General features: G+C 36.8%; 1 protein-coding gene across 12 annotated transcripts in view; it reads right to left on the bottom strand.

Annotated features, from left to right (window-relative positions):
* Positions 1-18,048, bottom strand: part of arid1b (AT-rich interaction domain 1B) — a 219,233-nt gene that overhangs the window by 109,064 nt on the left and 92,121 nt on the right. The window contains exon 1 of one of the 12 annotated variants that reach the window (XM_031902972.1): positions 11,498-11,934. The exons of the other annotated variants lie outside the window; for them this stretch is intronic. Within the exon in view, the coding sequence (XP_031758832.1) occupies positions 11,498-11,506 (9 nt within the window). The 5' untranslated portion in view covers positions 11,507-11,934. Of the gene's footprint in view, positions 1-11,497; positions 11,935-18,048 lie in introns of those variants that run through there. 12 annotated transcript variants of the gene reach the window in all.

The following is an 18,048-nucleotide window of genomic DNA, read 5'->3' as shown; positions in this document are numbered from 1 at the left end:
CATTTTAGGTTTTATTATTTGAAAGCGCTGCTATTAGTGCTCAAGTACTTCCACAATCTGATATTCAGCTTTAAAGTCAGGCAGTTCAGAGGCTGCAGAAAGAAAAAGATTGAAGCTGCATAAGCAGGTCTTCAAACAAGCTTGGTTTCTCCTGCCCCAGCCGAATGTTTAATGATGTGTAGCTAATTCCAGTATGCAGTAGGTGGATCTTGACCTTTGATATTTTCTTCTTGTATGTTTCTTCCTTCAGCTAAAATCTTTAGGACCTCATGACAAATGGAGGAATAGCACTGTAATCCTTTATAGAAGAATGTGACACTTCAGAATTAAAATGTATCCACAGCACCGTATGCATTTTACTCATAAGTCTGCTCTTATGATAACAATCTATGAGGTCTATTTATGAAAATTTTCAATAACATTAGCTACCCCTATCTGTCATGTTTGGTCCTGCTATTGTAGAACCTGAAACATTCTACAAGATGCTCACCAAACATTTCCCACCCTAATACAATAAATGTACCAAACTCCATAGAAATGCCAATGACATAATGGACTGAGTGCAGCACAAAGGGAAATAGGGAAAGCATGTATAAAGTCTATGGTCGGTATTGTGTTCACCCCACCAGGAAAAAGCCCACTTCCAACTATACGTAGTTTCCTGTCAAGCTAGGGGATTAAACAAAATCACTTGCTGTTACTGCTCTCAAACAAAGTAAATAAATAAGCAGACAAAATACAAAAAAGAGTCTACAATCAACTCCCATTATTGGCAACTGGAACCACCATTAATATACCCGAGCAACAGTTACTATGAAACCAAATAAGGTATAAGGTACATATTTTCAAGTATCACACACACTGGGGTATCTGTGACAATTCCAAGTATCCACAATGGGAAGTAAGTGGATACAGTTCCCTGTAATATCATGCTTTTTAACTATTCACTGAAGAAAAAAAAAAACCTTGATGGGGAGAAGAAAATGCCTCAGTATGGAAATTTGCTCCTAATGTTTTTTCCCTTCTATAGGAAAAACAGGGCCTAATCATAGCTGCTGTCGTATTTTCATATTCATTTAGTCTGTTTCCATGCTTGAAAGAAGAAACCCAAAACCTTTGAACTTCTGTTATTCACTGTCAAAGAAAGGAAACGAAGGGGGGAAAAAAAGAGATTGTGGAAGAGAAAAAGACAGAAAGAAGAAAACAAGAAGGTAAGAAAAATACATGAAGGGGAAAGAACAGAAAGGACACATCAAGGAGAATTGGATTTCCACATCGTTTCATCTACAAGAAATCACATGCTTTAATCTACCCTGAACCAGCATACAAGTTGTTTTTTGTCTACAGGATGAAATGGCTAAGTACTGTAACCCAACTCCACTGCTTTATTGGACTGGTCTAACCAGTTTCACACCAGTTTCCAAACAACAAGTGTGATGATGCTTGCGTTACTTGAAACTGAAGATGACAGTTTTGCCTGTCTAGTTAAGTGAGAATGAATAAGGTGTAAGAAGCAGATGGATTAAAGGTACATACCATTTAAGCTTTTTTCTTAAACCTCAAAAGCCCAGGTGTAATAAAAGGACCCTGGTTCTACTTCTGACTCTGAAGTGAAAAGAATGGCATGGTATACATAAATTCTCCAACTTTAATTTAAAAACAAAAAAAGTGTCTAAAAGTCCCCTTGCTTTGCCCACCTTTCCAAATTAATCAAGTAAATAAAAAAAAACTCTACACAGACAAACTTATTCATAAAAAATATACATTACAGAACTGTAAATATTGTCACACATATTGATATGAATCAGACACTGGGATCCCTTCATTACTGGGTCACCAAGCAGCACTTGTTATGTCACAATACAAAATTATACTATAGGTTTTAAATGGCAGGAAATTAATTGGCATGTCAGCTCTGGATACAACTACTAAAGCTTTATAAATATATATTACAGATGAGACCATTTTAATGACTCAATTAACTTAAAGGAACAGTTCAGTGTAAAAATGAAACTGGGTAAAAAAAAATTAATTAGCCAGGCATGGATTTACAGCAAATTTCCGCATTTCCCCAGTGGCAAATTGTTTTGTGAAACTTCGCAGTGAAAAAATTTGTTGCACCTTCATGGTCACGTAAAAATGAGTACGGCCGTGTCAAAATAGTTTGCGTCAAAAGTTGTGCAACACCCACGTTTCACACATTTTTCTGTAGTTTTGAGAAATGGGACAGATTCGCTCATTGCTATTTGTAATATAGTTAATTAGGCAAAAATGTAATCTATGAAAGCTGGAGTGAGCAGATGACTAACATAATGGCCATAACTCTACTACCTGCTTTCAGCTCTCTAACATCTTGGTTAGTCAGTGACTTTAGTGGAGCATAACTGTTCAGTTAGTTTGTGAGCAAGCAGTTCAGGTTCAAAAGCAAACTTATTGAACAGTTACGGTATGTTTCATATGGTCCCCCCTCAAGTCACTGATTTGTTATTTACTGCTAACAGCTTAGCCAATGCTCCGTAAGTACACACAGGATCGGAAATGTGGTTTCATTGCTAACTTTTTATCATTTATTAGAAAAAAATGTTTTATTTCTATAGTTGTGACATATGTCAAGTATTTACAGGACATGTAAACCCCACACTCAAAAAATTAATCAGCTAACAGCCTTTTTCAAATCTTTCAATACCTGCCTCTGGTTGTCCAAACGTTAATAAGTAAGGCTGCGTCATCCTCTTATCCTCATGCTCAGTTCTTCTCAGCTCAGATTACTTAACACACCCTCTATTCTAGCAGCCAATGAAGAGATGGCATTGCTGGTTCTAGCTGTCTGCTCCTACTACAGTACTCAAACAAAGCAGAACCTTTTATCAAAGCTTTGTCTGTGTAAGCCTGCATTCTTGATTAAATTTATGCTGAATGAGGGTCTCTGTGCATGTATTCTGTTTATAGATTTAAATATAACTGATGATGTGTCAGAGGAAAAATGGCTGCCGGGTGAATGCTGCTATTTGTTTAAAAAAAAAAAATGTGATGGTGCTGGCCAACAGAGGGGATATATGCAGTACACATGATGCCATTTGGGTGGGAGAGATGTGCCCAACTGATGTACATTGTAGGGAAATGTAGGCTTTACATGTCCTTTAACAGAGATTAACAGAGAAAAACAGTATCTGCCCCAGTGGAGCTTACAATCTAAGGTCCCCATCTATAAGCAGTTAACCTTCCTGCATATTTTAGGAGTGTGGGAAACTTGAATGTTGAAGAAAACTCACCCAAACATGAGGAGAACATTTCTACAAATTTCTTGAAGACAGTGCCCCTAAATGATTTTGCCAAGTGGCAATAAGCAGCATACATTTTATTTTAAAGGAACAGTAACATCAAAAAATTCAAGTGTTTTAAAGTAATTAAAATATAATGTGCTGTTGCTCTGCAAAAAACTGGTGTTTTTGCTACAGAAAATCTACTATATAAATAAGCTGCTGTGTAGCCATGGGGGCAGCCATTCGAGCTGGAAAAAAGGAGAAAAGGCACAGGTTATATAGCAGATTACTAGTAGATAAGCCCCATATAATGGGGGTTTATCTGTTATCTGCTAAGTGCCTTTTCTCCTTTGAATGGCTGCCCCCAGGGCTACACAGCAGCTTACTTATATAAACTATAGTCGTCTTTCTGAGGCAAACACCCCAGTTGTAGCAATGCAGGGCAACAGTACATTATATTGTAATTACTTTTATACACTTTCATTTTTTGGTGTTACTGTTCCTTTAAATATGCATCTTCGTATTCCTGAATATATTACATGGCTTGGCATAACAATATTTGTATTCTGACAGGATGTATTTATAAATTAAAAAAACTGGGTAGTAATACTTTTACAAAAAAGGAAAATGTTGTAAAACCATAGCTCGAAGGGGTTAAATTAAACAGCTTTTATCGGGTGTGTTCTACAGCCCCATATACACACCTTTTGGAGGTTTTGTTTTGCATAAGCTCAGAATGCAGAACAGCCTCACTTGCTACCCATGGGAACCACACAGTCCAAGTCCTTTGGAGCAGGAAAGGAATGCCTGGGATTGCTGCCAAAATGTTCTCATCATAGAATACTCCTTCCCTGGTTTTAAAAGGTTAAAGAGTAACTAATTTAAAAGGACAAAAATACCATGTGCTGTATTTATGTTCTATTTCTGTCTCTTACACATGCCAATACTTGGCATTTAAAGCAGTACTCTTTTGATGAAGAGACAATTTATAAAGGAAACAACACTCCAAGCAACATTAACCATTACAACACAGAGAAGCAAAACAGAAACCCTGATTAATACATGCAATTTGCACCTAAGCCTTCAAGTTTTATACCAACTACACCGTGCTATTTCCCAGAATTCCTGAGCTGCAGGAGCCCATTAAAGAAACGTGTGGCACAATTTGTGTGTGATATACCATTGTGGGCACTAATTGCATTTGAAGTGGTAAACCATGCATCAACACAAACATAATTTTTCAGAAATATAGTTAAATATAGTTAAAGATAGCTTTTTCAGAAAGCAGCCATTAGCACTCACAGAAAAGCTGCACTGAGTCCTCTATCAAAAGAAACACAGGATTTCTTGGCTCCTTTTTTGTAAAGATGTTCTTCTGTGTCAGACTTCCTCACTCTCCCATAAGAATTCAGAATAATTCACTCCCCCTCCCATCAGATTGTGTGATCTATGCTACCAACAGGCTAGAGCTAAAGCATGAAGCTACTGAGACCAAGTTAAATGGCAGCTGCAATATTAAACAAAGGGACGGCACTTCTAGGGCTCTTTACTCAGGTATGGTAAAGCTTTCTGCAGAATAAATATAGCATTCTAGGTGGCACTAATGTGGTTAACCTATTGGCAGTAAAATGCCAAAATGACTTTCCTTCTCCTTTAAGGTGGCCTACTCTCCAACCAATTGGCCCCATGGACAACCTGATTAACGGACCATACACAGTATGTAATGTTTTGATTGTTTGGGACCCTGATTAATTAGAAAAACAGGAAGTGAAGATCAGCTGTGGCTGAGGCATCATGCACTGGGTGACATGGGGCAATCACCCAATCTCCAACCGACCAATATTCATAATATATGGGTTACAGCTGAAAGGGTGGACTGCCATTCACTTACCAATAATGTTATTATATTAAAGAAGATGGAAAGGTACCAAACTGAGGGGGTGCTACAGAAATGATACAAAAACAGAAAGACAGTTGTGATATGGTGCTCCTACAGAATTGCCTCAAGGTGGCGCAGTTTTCAGCAAACAGGAGCACAGCCCCAGGGTGTCAGGTAAGCCATTATAATCACTGGGGGCGTAACATTTTGTACCCCCCCTCCCCTTTGATTATTCCCCTATAAATGAATAAGTTATAGATTGATATTTTTTAAGCAACTGTTCAACTAATATTCATTACATATAACTGTATGGTTTTTGAACAATAGAAATTCTTATTCTATTTCCCTTAAATTCCACATTTACTCCAGTGCCATGTATGGTAAAGAGGATGCAGCTAAATAAGACTCCCAGTGCATAATAACCAATTCTTATTGGATGTACGGAAGATTGTAAATGTAGTTTTATTGTTAACTTATTAGAAAGTTAAATATAATTATGCTTTATTTATATGTATATATGTATATAAGTTATGACATATGAATGTACTTTACAAAGATTGTTCACCATTCACATTGGTGTCTGTCCCAGTGGTATATTTTTCAACTGTGAGAATACCTGGAGAAAAAACATTCAAAGTCTGAGTAAATTGCTCCTTGTTTGAAATCAAATTCAGGACCCCAGTGTGTTGCAAAGTAGAATATTTATATATATTCTGAGCAAACCGCATTTCAGCTGCTCCAACTTTTTTAGGGAAAATAACAGGGGCACACCAGCACATGTTATTAGAAGCTAAAGAAAATAAATAAGAGTCATCACGCTAGATTTCATGCAAGAGCAGTGACCCAATGTTTATTGAAGCATGGAGTAGCAACCCCAAACTTGATGGCTGAACATTCCGTATAAGCACTAAGATCCTTATAAACAATAATACTGGTACATAACCAGTAAAGGAGAAGTAAAGGCAACAGAAAAGCTTGTGAAAGAAGAAACATTTTAGGCAGAGAATGACTTTAGCATGAATCATGATGGCTCAGTGAGGATTTTTGCAACAGCTTTGCCCTGACTGACATAAAGGCCAATGCAGTATAATGAGTAATGTCACATGGGCAAAAAAATAATGTTAATGACTATTTGCACTCATTTAACATCTTGCACACAAGTAAACAAAAGGCAAATAACATCCCCCCCTTAATTTTCTGCTATTTGCTATATAATTTATGTAGGCCCATTTCAGTCTTGTCTTTAATAATACCATTTTTGTTTTCTTTGAAAAAGCAAAAAAAAAGCAATCACTACACACACATACAAAAAATACAAGCTTCTTAAGAGAAGAGAGCATCAAATAAAACCAGAAGTGTTAAATGGCGATAGCCACAACATATACTACTTATATACATATAAAATTTATAGCATATGGCACTAACTGTCCTTGGCCTTCAAAGTCCAAGTGGCAAGGAACCTGAAGTAATTATCTGAGGTTTAAAGAAGAAAAAAAAGACTGGTTTTGCACGTTTCGCTCCACTGCCGAGCTTATAAGTCTATGATACTTAGCCACATGCAGCATTTGGTTCTGTGCCCAGAGGGACAACGTGTAATTGAAACCTTTACTGCTCAAGGTGTTCCAAACAGACCTTGGAGATGGAGAGGGGCAACACATTTTGCACAGAAAAGAACTATATGATGATGGGAAGTGTCATCATACAGTGTTTTAAGCAGCCAGTATTTTACTTCATTTCATGTCTTTCTTTATTACAAAAATAGTGGTAGAACCAATATTTTTCACAAAACATTTAGGGGCCTATTTATAAACTGTGTAGTGCAAAAAATGAAGATCAACTACACAAAACATTTCTGACTTATTGACAGACAACTCTATTTAAAATGCAGCACGTTGTTAAATTTGTATATTGATTTCAGGTGACTGTGTAACCCACAGTAAAACGTTACATCATAAAATCAGCAGTCACAAACAAACACTTTTCTTGCCACTGTAATATTGATAAAAGTGGTATACGATCATGGCATAAATTACTGCTAACTATCAGGCAGCGTAAAAGGAGATACACACCTTGGTACATACGACAACTAATTCTTTGTAATGACAGCAGGGATTGTGATCATAAATAATTAGAAATCCACATATATCTTTACAATGGTGCACATTAAATTTGGTAATGTAGTCCATGATACATGATGCACCTAGCACCTCCTACACACGAATAGGTGCAACATGCACACTGATGGCAGATGCAAGACAACTCTAAAACCACTTTCATGGCAGCAGATCAAGGCCTGTACCTCGAATGACCATTTTTCATAAAAGAAGACAAAAAAAGCATTTCCCGACAAAAACTAAATAGAGACATTCAAAGATGTCAATCCCCATATGCAAGCACAAAAGGTATCTAATCCTTTGCCCCAAAAACTACTTTACACAATAGAACCCATTGTGTTCAGATACATGTAAACATTTACTGTGACAGGATCCCTTTTTAAACCTTTTTATAAGGAAAGATCTTGGTGAAGCAGCTTAAAAAATTGTTAAACAGTCTCTAAACAAGCATGGATTGCTAGTTGAGCCATCTAGCATGCATGAGTGCCTTCTAGCCAACAAAATGTTCCATCTTTCATGTCCCGGAGCACTGTGCAGTAGTGAATCTGATAATCACACAGCTCCATACAGTCATATTCATTACACAACCTCTCTGTCAATCATTATTGCGGGAAAACTGAAAAAAGTTAAGGTTAAATTTAGGCCATGTGTATCGTAAAGTTCTTTACAATAAGAAAAGTGGACAACTGGCTGTTGCAACCAATGCATAAGTAAAGTAAAAAAAAATAAATAAAAAAGTTGACATGCCTGTACATATGTTTCCCACTAACACAGGTTTATAGACACCTAGTCAGCAATGTTCCCACAAAGCGGTACACTTGCACACATATTGAGGCTAGTCTCCTCCCACTAGTACCCAATGAGGCAACATTTTGACATCTTTCAAACACAATTAACTTTAGAAAATACAACACAGCTTTTGAAAATCAAAACACTTTAGCTACAACTATACAGATCATCAGTGTACATATTTTTAAGAAAATTTTCAGTATGATGATGACGCTCAATTTTTTATTGGATCTTTGCCTTGGATATAAATATATGTATTTAACAAATATATCATTTTTTTAGATACCTAATTAAATGTATTTTAATACAAATAAATTCATGGTTTATGTAGCTCCAAGTGTTATGGATATTGCTATGTTTAATACACATGCATTACATTTATAGGTGCTAAATTGAGCATTTCTTTTAGCAAAATACAATTAATTAGAAATATTGATGAAGCCCACAATCAAATGCAACAGGTCCCCTTCAGACTTGGGCCACTTGGAAGGGGCTGTTTAGGTTTATTCTATTGCTTATTTCATCTATTTTGTACAGCACTGCAGGAAATGTTAGTGCTTTATACATTAGAAACAATAATAGCTTTTCAGATGTAGAACCAAAAGACAGTGAATTGGTTCAATAGTTTGTATTTCACTCTAAATAACCTGAAGCACCCTGCCATGCTATGAATCTCATGGCTATTGTTATATGCCTGCATCTTGTGAAGTATCTTTTCCCACATTTGTTTGTCTTGGGGGGAAAGGCAAGTCTCCAAGGCCCTAGAAGCAGACACAGGCCACTGTCTGATCTGTAGATGGGATGAATGGATTAGGAGAGAGCCAAGCCAGCTGTTGCAAGCTTTATCAGAACACAGCACTGACAGATGGATGCCCATTTTAAAAGATTCCTGTTACAGCAGGCAAGGCCCTGCTGCAGGCCTTCTGTTCAGCGTGACATGGAAACTTGGTACCACATTTTTCAGAAGTGCTAAATAGTTCATTGAAACAAACAAAAGTGGACAAAAAGTATGCTTGTAATGTTTATATTATTACCCAAGCCTTTATATACACAATGGGGAAAATATACAACTCACACATTAAAAAAGTAGGTTTTATATTGCACAGTAAGGGCATGGTCAGATGAAGTGTATCTCCGCTTCTCTCAGCCCTGTGCTTTTCTGCCTGGCTGAGAGAAACGGATCCACTTCGGTACGCCACTCTGCGTGCGTGCACTAGAAGCAATGGCAACAGCCAGAGTGTGCGCACACAGAGCGGTGTGGATCGGCAGTCGGCCTGGAAAACGTTTGCTTTCGTGTTTTCCAGGCCAACCTCCGCTCTGTGTGTGCACACTCTGGCTGTTGCAATTGCTTCTAGTTCACGCTCACAGAGCTGCATACCGAAGCGGATCCGCTTTTCTCAGCCAGACAGAAAAGCGCAGGGCTGAGAGAAGCAGAGATATGTTTCATCTGACCATGCCCTAAGGAATTATTTCACTGACATACTATAAAGTACCACAAAATGAATACTTTAGGCATGAGGAGAGCACAGGGTTAATTTACTATCCATGGGGCTACTTGAAATATTAAAAAAAAATACACAGACTCATTTACTAAACTAAAGATCTGATTAGTTGCCATGAGTAACTGCACCAGTGAAATAGACTGTTTTTCCCCAGGATAGTGCTCCTGTGCACAACACCATGCTCCAAAGTATAGAAGGACAAAGGTATTGAGATGCTGGCGCAGCAGTTAGGTAGCTTTCCATGGGCCAGTGCAGTTTTCTTTTAACAGGAGCACCAGCCCAAGGAAAAGCTTAAAAGCTTAGCGATCTATTCCACTGGAGGATGCTTAACATTTTGGCACCCCCCAGTGAAATACACTTTACTTGTACTTTAAAGGAGACATATCTTGTAAAAATTAAGAATATACCAGTGAATTATATTCCTCTAGATATAGTAGGCTTGTGTTTAAAAAAAGTTGTATTTTAGACTGATTTATTAAGAAATTCCACCAAAACCCCAGTAGTCCCGCCCATCTGTTCCACTTCCTGCCGGCTGAATTCTCTGGATGTACAGGGGAGCCGGAGGCTCTGTAGGATAGGAACCAAACAGCAGCTAGGTTGACCTGATAGGGAACTGAAGCCTGTCTTTGCTTGTGTGAGTGCAAGGCTGTAATTGGCTCTCCCCTCCTATTGTGCTTCTGGCTGGGACCATTAGGACACGCCCACCCTTCATTTCAAACATAGACAGAGAACTGATAGGCTCTATAGGGAGCTCCAATAAAGGGGCCATTTTTACAGATAGGATTATCGTTTAGCCCAAAGTAAAACCAGCACCATATTATTCATAATTGCCTACAAAATTAGGGGTTTTCCCATTAATCCAATATGTCTCCTTTAAGAACTGAGGCAAAAGTAAATTGTATAAACTACAGGCAGTCAAACAAAGAACCCCCTTAACCATCATTTATCATCTCAGACTTTGTTGCTGTTTATTTAAACTGCACTTTGGCTTTATGTTAACTGGCACTTTATGTAAGTGACCACATGTATGTGACTGTAATAAGGACCTCTATGGATGTATTAACTCCACTGGGGCAGGGACTGATAACAATGATGAATAATTTTTGTAAAGTGCTGCAAAAAATCTTAGCATTATATAAATACTACTACTACTAATATGTATGAACATAAATACATGTCTTTTCAGTTTAGAAAACTTATTACTTGTATTCCAAAAGATTATGGGGAGGACTGGATGGAGCAGATCTTTACACATTAGTTGTGGCTGTTGCAAGACATGTTTTACTTGTTTGACTGATCGTCACAAGACAGCTACTAATAATTTTGAAACTGGCAATACCACTGTTTCATTAAACTTACAAAAGGCACTGCTCACAGCTCTGCCTGAAATTAGTGGTGCTTATAAATGTAGTCCAGTTTGCAAAAAAAGCTGAATGTATTGATATATACATATGTACCTGATGTTGTCAACAAAATTCTTCATAATGGAAAGGTTACATTTCCTTGGAATATGTACATTTCCTTTTGATATTCATCCTGCACTTTTTAAAATGTTAAAAAAAACTACTAAAAATAAAAAGTACTACATAAATATTCTCCTTATATATAGACTAGTGATGACTGCAAGGGAAATGGGTGAATTCACTTAAACAAGGAGAGGAAAAAGTAATTATGATCTGAAAAATATTGCTCCCAACTTAGTTAAAAACTGAAAAAAATATCACTACTTGTATTAAAACAGATGCCACAAATATCACTGCTAGACTTTGATTGGATTACAAAAATACATAAAAACACAAAATAAAAGGGCAATTCACACTTTATTATTTCAGGGGGGTATTTTGGGAGAAATAAATTAATAATTTGTAAGTAACAATTGCAGCATATAGTTTATATACAAGAAACTTGCACATAGATGAACACTTAGGAATGAAAGAGAGTGCAACTTACTTTTACCATTTCCCTTCTTCCTCAGGATCTCCTTGTTGGGACACGGGGTAGACAAGAGTGTATTCTACAGCACGGATAGGCTTTTTGTTATCCACAGCTACATGTTGGCACGGGATTTTTTTCCACAGGCACCCAAACAGCATGTGTTGCCAGCAGAGCTTCCAGCTGTTTCATTATTCATTGTGGAGTGGGGAAACTCAAGACTACAGAGACCCGCCTACCTGTATCATTACCAGAATCCCAGAGCCCTTTAGATAGCTCCCAGCTCCTTCCTTTGTTCCTAAGTATGAATGGCTTGTGAGGTTTGAATGGCTGTTGCAGCATATAACAACAGATCAGGGTTTCAGGCTTTGCACTTCATAGCGGCTGTTTTTCATGTTTTTATTTTTTTCTACTTTGGATGTATTTTTATTTAAGCGTTCATGCTGCCTGCTGTATACACTCCTTCTCTTTTCCCAACCTCCCTTAAACTCATCTACAAGAAGTGTGTGTTTTTTTTTTTTTTTTTTTTTTTAAAGGCAAGGGGGGTGGAACAATGAGACAAGCTGTGCACTGGAGGTCTACATGACAAGCTGTTGGATAAAACATCCCATGCCTATCCTAGGCTGAACTTTTGTTGACACCAGCTACTAAGAACAATTCCATCATTCTGCTTAAGTGAAGCCTACTCGGCAGCCTGTATGCCACATACCACAGAATAGGTTTTGTTTTAACAACTGTGACAACTATATAAGTGAAACAGACACACTTAATTCCATATGAAAGTAACATTGCAGTTGCAATGGCAACTAAAAATATGAGAGCACATTTTACACCCCAAAGAATAATAAAAAAAAATGCACATGTTGAATTTTAAATGCAGGCTTTTGTTTTAATGACTATCCTTCAGCAATACTAGTTCTGGTTGACTTAATTATTGATAACACAAAGGGTAAAAAGTATTTTCACTGATGCAGAATTAAAGACAATTTTAACCAGTTTTTACCGACAGAACACAGTCTTTTACCACCAATCTTTTGCTAAATATATACTCATTGGTCAGCACTGAATAAATGTAATAGTGTAAATCCTGTAGGGCCCAACAGCACCGGATTTGTTATCGGGGCACCCTGAGGCTGACCCTATTCATCCCACACGTACGCATTTGCGCATCCATTTAAACTCACATACGGCGCAGTGGTGAGCAAATGGACGGCATGCTGCTGCAGGTGTACAAGATACCGTTTTAATATAGATTTAAAAAAATATGATTATTTGCTTTAAATGGAGTTAATGGCAGATGACCTTCCTGTAATATGGAGCTTTCATGATAATGGATCCCAGTGGATCCCATGCCTGTACCATGATTGCTTAAATATTTAAAAATCCATTTGTTCCAATAATTACTTAACCATACTTTGCATATGCTTTTATTTTAGGATAGGTACCTCTTCAAGTCATAGAAAAATTAACCAATATTTTCAAACCCAGTGCAGCCCAACCATGCATTTTTTAAGAATGCAAGTAAAAAGCAAGCCCAATCCATGACAAAAAGGATTACATTTCCTCACTTTATATTTTATTTTTTGTTATTTCTCTTTTTCACATTTCTTTTGTTTTCTGTAGTTGCCTTTTATTGCAGCTAAATTAAAATAAAATATCCAATTAAAAAAGGAATTATAGTTTGCAGTTGAAGTATGCAGAAATTATGTAGAGTCCACACTATTTTCTGCTTTATCAACGTTTTATTGCGGTATGCTTTATTAATGCATTTCAAACAATACTATACCCTTGATAAAGGCAAATGTATCTATGTTGCTAAAGTGGTGCTTGTTAGTAGTAGGGAGAAGTAGAGCTTTCCATCTTGGCCCACCATTCTTTAAGTATGGATCCATGTAAGAAAGATGTGTTTTACTTATGTGTGTACCATTACATATTTGCATTGCTTGTTTGTGTATCAGATTTTATACCAACACAGACATGAGCACAGTTAATTACTGCAATTGCACTTACTCAGTACAGTCAATGAAGGGATCAAAAAAATCAAATTGTGGCTAAAAATTACAGTACCAAAACCTTAATAGAAATGATCCCAATCATAAAAAAAAATTGTATAAAGGGGTGTTTAATAAATGTTGCTGAAATAGTCTATTTATTTTCTTTCTATGTATATATTTGCTAACTGCTCAACCAAACATTTTTTCCAACTACAAACGGTGCAATCCTGCTGTGAGCCGCTGACAAAATTCACTTGGTCTAACTTGCTGATTTTAGTAGCAGCACACTTATTTAATATTTATGTTTGAAAAAAAATCTAAAAACATTCCAAAATCTGCTTGTAAAAATATGAATTATAAAGCAGCCCCTACATTTTCTGTGCATATCTATGACAGTTCAGCATAGAGTAAAGCACATGAGGAGCAATATCATTCTGTCTCTCCCAATTCTGCAGACTGGAATACTGGCTTATTCAGACGACTCTCAAATTAGTTCAGTGTACCAATTCTTTAGAGTGCCCTTAGAGTGAATTGTTGAGCCAAGTATTTAACATAAATAGTATTTATTGTAAGAAAGGGTGCTAGGAAATAGCATTTTAGAAAGCTTTTCACAAGTCGCAGAAAGCGAAAAACAGAAATACTGTCTCACCTTTTTTTAAGTATAAAGCAACAATTTATTAAACTGAATAAAAGGTTTGCAAAATGCTAAACCCCTTCTAAAAAACGTATTTACGATTAGATTTCAGTGTGCCCTGTTACACTGAACTACACTTTCTGTTAAAGGATGAAAGGGATGTTAAGGGAAAGTGAGTGCTCCACTTGTCACTGCTCTGTAACACAGCACTAATGCATTTCTGCTATGGTCCCAAGCTATGAGAATTATCAAGCACAATGACATGATGCATGCTCAAGGCAAATCCAGTTTCCTCAATGCTGTCAGTTGTAATAAGTAATTTTCCCTTATGTTCATGCATTTTACAGTGGTTTTTGTACCTGTTACAGTTAATGTGTATCTCTACATGATTAGTAAAGGCTATTAATGCTTACATGCTGCCTTAGAGGATCTCAAGTGTTGCAAGTTTATGCCTGGGGAATTCCTCACCTAGCATTCTCATGTGAAAGCTCATTATTTGTGGCTGTCCAATGCCATAGTAATCCTACTGTCTTTATTCATTAGGACATGCTTGTAATCTTAGATCTATAACATGTATTGTACTTCTCATGGAAACACGGCAGTACTTACAACATAATGTGGGATCTTCTACTGTATAGTACAAAAACACCACGCTTTATAATAATTTATATAATTAATACGTTTTTGATTACTCATGCTGCGGCACACAGATGTAAAACTGCATGGAAAACACTTCTAGGACAGCCCTTTGGAATGGCTGAATTCACAGAAAACATATGAGGCCCAAGTAGCACCCACCCTGGCTCAGTAAAAGATGCAACAATGAGGAACTATGAGGAAAGATGGCCAAAGTTGGGGTTGGTTTTCTGGAGAATGGGTGCTTGGGGATATAACCACTCATACTTAAAAGTATGTTAGACTATACTATAGACAGATAAAGGGGAATCGTTTCCCACAAAAAGAGATGAAAGTACCAGAGACCCCCCCCCCTTAAGACTTGAGGAACTTTTATTTGAAGCGGTTACAATGGTCCTTTCACTGAGAGGGCAGTGAGGTTATAGAAGCCCTTCTGTTATGATGGTTATGTTTTTAGAGTGGCTTGAATGATTTCTTGGACAAGCCTATTATCCAAGGCTATGATAATCTAAAGATCTACAGGTAATATAGGTATGTATATAAAGCTTTATATATGTGAGTGTATAGATAGGTCTGTATAGTTATGTGTATAAACATATAAATACATGTTTACAAGTTTATTTATAGTGGTTGAACTTGATGGACTGTCATTTATTGACCAAAATAAACAATGTAACTATTGCCTGATGTAGCTTGCAGACATTCTGTTTGATATGCTATGTTCAGGTGCTTTTATAAGACCATAACCTAGCATTCTCCTTTACCCATATATTAAGTCCAGTTCAAATGTTTTTCCTTCTTTTTGAGGCAACACTGGTGGGCAACATTTTAAAAGCTCTAGAGAATTCAGGCACATAAAAAAAATCTAAATTAGACAGTTCTAGAATATATTACAGCAGCAGTAATATCAGGGCAAAACTGTTTATTTTACCACATGCTATATATCTGTTAAACTTTCACAGCAAATGTGTGATCCACATCATTTATAACCAGCAGGGACTATCTGCTATGTTATATATAACACAGCAGGTAGGATATTTTCTTCATGATTACACTGCAAAATTCTGCACATTTTAGATAACAAATAATGAATATCCTACGCAATTTATCCCCAAGAACCCATAATACATACAACGAATAGCAATGGAACAGAAGGTTAAACAAGTAAAGACAAAGGTTCAAGGAAATACTGTTATGAAATTCAGTGGAAGGGAATGCATGCCAGTAATGAGGGGATGCTGAGTATTCCGTTAACTACTGTATTAATCTTTTTCCATTATTATGAATCTTGATAGCTGTTTGTTGTGTGACACTCAGAGCTAGATAAATCTGCAGCCATAATCTCACAATATCATTTTACACGTCAAAATTTTAAATCTAAAAATTATATAATAAAGGATTTACACATAACGATCACATTGGTGAAAGTCATTAGGGTATATTAGTCCCTATTTTATTACAAATTGCACGTTGGTCATAAAGAAAGAATATTTTTTTTTCCCCAAATGACCAGTAACACAGCAGTGGCATATCTCTATGATTCCTGCATTGCAGTTTTTCACATAATAGATTGCATACTTATACAATAAATTCCTGCCTTTGAAAGAAAAAGCTATGGGTGAATCAAGCTTTGCCTTGACTCATACACATTATTCCAATATAGCTGGGCTAAAATGGGAAGATCAGCAAATGAGCCAAATTTACATTTCTTCTTTATATTTCCTGTCCAACACTAATTAATAATGCTCTGATTTTTTTTACCAATTTGGATTTTTAGTGGTAAAAGCCGTAGAGAAAAAAAAAAGTCACAGCTTTTTTAAAATTTACTATGCGACCAAACAACTAAAAAATCAGAATCCGACAATTCGCCAGCTGAAAGATTTTGAGAGATTTTGTAGAAGTGAATGGCAGATGTCCCTTCCCTTTCCTGAATGATTCATTTTCACAACTTTTCTGAAACCCAAATTCCTTTTTTTATGAACACATCCATACGCATTATTAAAGCATTTAAAAATCCTGGCTGTCAATCATATATTGACTGCCCCACACCTATGACTTAGGCATAGAGGAGCGGCAGAGAATTACTTTCACTTACCATTGAGCAGTAATTTACCCCCTCCCTCCTAACCATCTAATTGCGTATTCAGTGCATGGGCATCAGGTCCCCCATTGTGGCACAAACAAGATTTTGGCTTGATATAAAGCTTGCTCTAACAACAGTGTCCACAAAATGGTACCTGCCTGCTTGATTTGACTGTGTAATTCCAAGACTGAAGGACACAAGATTTAAATAATTTATGTAGCGTAAGTGTAGTTTATTTTTCTTGCCAAACAAAGTACAAAACAATTAGGAATTAATTTCCTAGGGTAACAGGCCCCCTTTAAAGACTGCATTTTAGTTAGTACACATATACCCTCTCCTCATTCACATTTTAATTAGAGCGGCTGACCTATGAAAAAGACCCCTAGTTGTTAAATAATAACTCGTACATAGTTGAGACAAAACTAGATTGCTCTCTGGTGCTCACCCAGCCATCCCAGCGCTTATGTACATGATGTCATTTATTTATGGTAACATGTTCTAAAGGTCACAAAACCAGCAGACATAACGTGCATTCTACTAATATTATATACTAATGCATTTAAGGGTCAGAAGAATGGCCAGGTTACAATGTAAAAAGCAATATTACTTTTTTTTCTTTACTGATTATAACACAAATGGTGCTTTATTTCATATGTTACTACTTGGAAAGCATAACAAGCATTTTACTAGTTTTATTGCTCTCTAAATGCCACTATTTCATATAAGTGTTCATTGGGTATGTTAAATATGTACCAGTGTGATTAACCAATATGAAAGCACCAATGTTCCCTATAATGTCACCTCCAGTCTTGTTCAAATTGTACCTTTCATGTAACCTTTTTTAAAAGCAGTCCACACAGTGACATAGGTGGGTGACAATAAGTACTAAATTATGTGTGTTTACACAAATTACTCTGTACAGACCAAAAGATATTGTGTGTGCGTGTACAAGTTTATGGCTTAGAGGGAAAAACGGGTGGCTGCTATTCACATGATAAATAAGTAATTGGCAATCTGTATGTTCTGGCAAATGCCTGTGGGGCTTCTGTAAGTTGCTATAGATCTGCACTATTTATTGGGCCTGCAAGAGGGCTGTTTGGGCCACAGAGTACTGGAAATGCCATGCCTATTCTGAATACACGCCAGGACATGCAAAACTCTGTGCCAACATTCCATACTGGGCCCACTCATGTCTGGTGTCCCTTGATGGAAAGTGTAAAAG

This window comes from Xenopus tropicalis, chromosome 5 (genome assembly GCF_000004195.4).
Source record: "Xenopus tropicalis strain Nigerian chromosome 5, UCB_Xtro_10.0, whole genome shotgun sequence".
Taxonomy (NCBI): domain Eukaryota; kingdom Metazoa; phylum Chordata; class Amphibia; order Anura; family Pipidae; genus Xenopus; species Xenopus tropicalis.
The sequence above is the reverse complement of the archived record's forward strand: the minus strand, read 5'-3'. Positions and strand labels throughout refer to the sequence as shown.